The sequence below is a fragment of the Sorex fumeus genome, unplaced genomic scaffold (assembly GCF_029834395.1).
Source record: "Sorex fumeus unplaced genomic scaffold, SorFum_2.1 ptg000094l, whole genome shotgun sequence".
NCBI classification, from domain to species: domain Eukaryota; kingdom Metazoa; phylum Chordata; class Mammalia; order Eulipotyphla; family Soricidae; genus Sorex; species Sorex fumeus.
This window is the reverse complement of record NW_026606151.1, coordinates 21,962,271-21,964,444: the sequence shown is the minus strand read 5'-3', so window position 1 is coordinate 21,964,444 and position 2,174 is coordinate 21,962,271. Positions and strand designations below refer to the sequence as shown.

At 43.4% G+C, this 2,174-nt stretch overlaps 1 protein-coding gene across 1 annotated transcript; it reads left to right on the top strand.

Annotated features, from left to right (window-relative positions):
- The first annotated feature begins 664 nt into the window (after positions 1 to 664).
- Positions 665 to 1,594, top strand: LOC130040171 (putative olfactory receptor 2W6). The gene has a single exon (XM_056132178.1). It carries the CDS (start codon positions 665 to 667, stop codon positions 1,592 to 1,594), a length of 930 nt encoding a protein of 309 aa, XP_055988153.1.
- Positions 1,595 to 2,174: the final 580 nt, after the last annotated feature.

The window sequence follows — 2,174 nt, the reverse complement described above, 5'->3', positions numbered from 1 at the left end:
CAGAGATTTTGCATAGATTGGTGCATTCCATGGGGAATTCAATACACTGATACTGAATGAATTCATCCCCACCTCGACCCCCGCCTCTGTGACAGGGCATTCCCTTTTATTCTCTCTCTCTCTCTTCTTTTGGGTATTATGGTTCGCAATACAGGTATTAAATGACCATTGTGCTTGGTCCATAGTCTACTTTCAGCATGCATCTCCCATCCTGAGCTATCCCTCCAAGCATCATTGAACTTGGTGGTCCCTTCTCGATCTCAGCTGTCTTTTCCCCCAGCATGTGACCTAACACTTCTTAAACTAGTTGAATTTTAACTCAGTAAATAAGACTATATCTCATTCTTAAAATAATTCAACGACTTCCTGGATGTAGTAAATTATCATAATACATAAAGCATGGATGAAATAGTATATTGAACCTCTTCAGTGGTTTAGAATCAGTATATCAGGTTTAACATACATGACTTAAATATGGAGAGGCTGGGGCTCTGAATTCAGGACACATGTTGAAAGTGCGGTTTCATATGAGAAAATCATGAAATTAGTGAGTCTTGGACATCTATAAGAGTCTATAGAGATTTTCAGATCTAACTGAAGTTGGCATATTTTGCTGTTATTTTTGTTGCTAACAAGCTATAATCTTCTCGCTTCCTAAAGAACAATGGACGTAAACAATGAGAGTTCTGGGACAGACTTCATCCTTCTGGGGTTTTCTGACAGACCCCAATTAGAACGCATCATCTCCGTGGTGGTTGTCGTCTCCTATCTCGTGACTCTGGTGGGAAACTCAACCATCATCCTGGTGTCTCACCTGGACGCCCAGCTCCACACGCCCATGTACTTCTTCCTCTCCAACCTGTCGCTCTTGGATCTCTGCTATACAACTGCCATTGTACCCCAGATGCTGGTGAATATGTGGGGGTCAAAAAAGTCGATCACATACAGAGGGTGTGTGCTCCAGTTCTTCTGTGCCCTGGACCTGGGCGCCACAGAGTGTCTGCTCTTGGCCGTGATGGCCTATGACCGCTATGCTGCTGTGTGCCAGCCTCTGCACTACACAGTGATCATGCACCCTCAGCTCTGCCACCAGATGGTATTGGTCGCCTGGTTAACTACTCTTGGCGGTACCATAGTTGTTTCCACATTGACTTTGATGTTGCCAAGATGTGGGCACCGAAAAGTGGATAATTTTTTCTGTGAGATGCCAGCGTTGATCAAGATGGCTTGTGCATCTTCAAAAGTAGTTGAGACTGTGGTCTTTTCTCTTGGAGTGATATATCTTCTAGTGCCATTATCACTAATTTTCGTATCTTATGGCATCATCACTCGTGCCGTGATGAAGATCAAATCCGCAGGAAGATGGAGAAAAATCCTCAATACCTGCGGTTCCCACCTCACTGTGGTGACTCTCTTTTATGGAACAGCTATTTCTATGTACATGAAACCACAGAATAACAGTAAATCCCAAGACAAGTTCCTGACTCTCTTCTACACCGTCATCACTCCCAGCCTCAACCCTCTGATCTATACTCTAAGAAACAAAGATGTCAAGAGTGCAGTGAAGAGACTGCTGTTTGCAAAGAAATTCTAGGCAGAGTCATGAGTTATATATTTAAAAATTCATAGTGTAGAGAATCAAGGAAATATTATTGACCTACAGAAGATGGTGTGTTTTGTTTATACAAAAAAACCTTCTTCTTCTTCTTCTTCTTCTTCTTCTTCTTCTTCTTCTTCTTCTTCTTCTTCTTCTTCTTCTTCTTCTTCTCCTCCTCCTCCTCCTCCTCCTCCTCCTCTTCCTCCTTCTCCTCCTTCCCCTCCTCTCCTCCTTCTCCTTCTCTTCCTTCTCCTTCTTCTCCTTCTGTTCCTCCTCCTCCTTCTTTTCCTCCTTCTTCTTCTTATTCTCTTCCCCCTCCCCTCTTTCTCATTCTCCTCCTTCTCTTTCTCCTTCTTTTTTCTTTTTTGGCTTTGTTCAGGCACAGCCAGTGGTGTTCAGGGGATACTCCCAGCTGTGCCCTGGAGGCTGCTCCCAAAGGCCACACACAGATCTGCTGCTTGCAAAGAATTAGCCTGCTGCACTATGTCTCAGGGCACTCAAAAGTCTCTCTTGTATGTTTTCTATGTATCAAGAGTTGAACTACCGCTGAATTTATTAATAAATATGAGAGAAATCA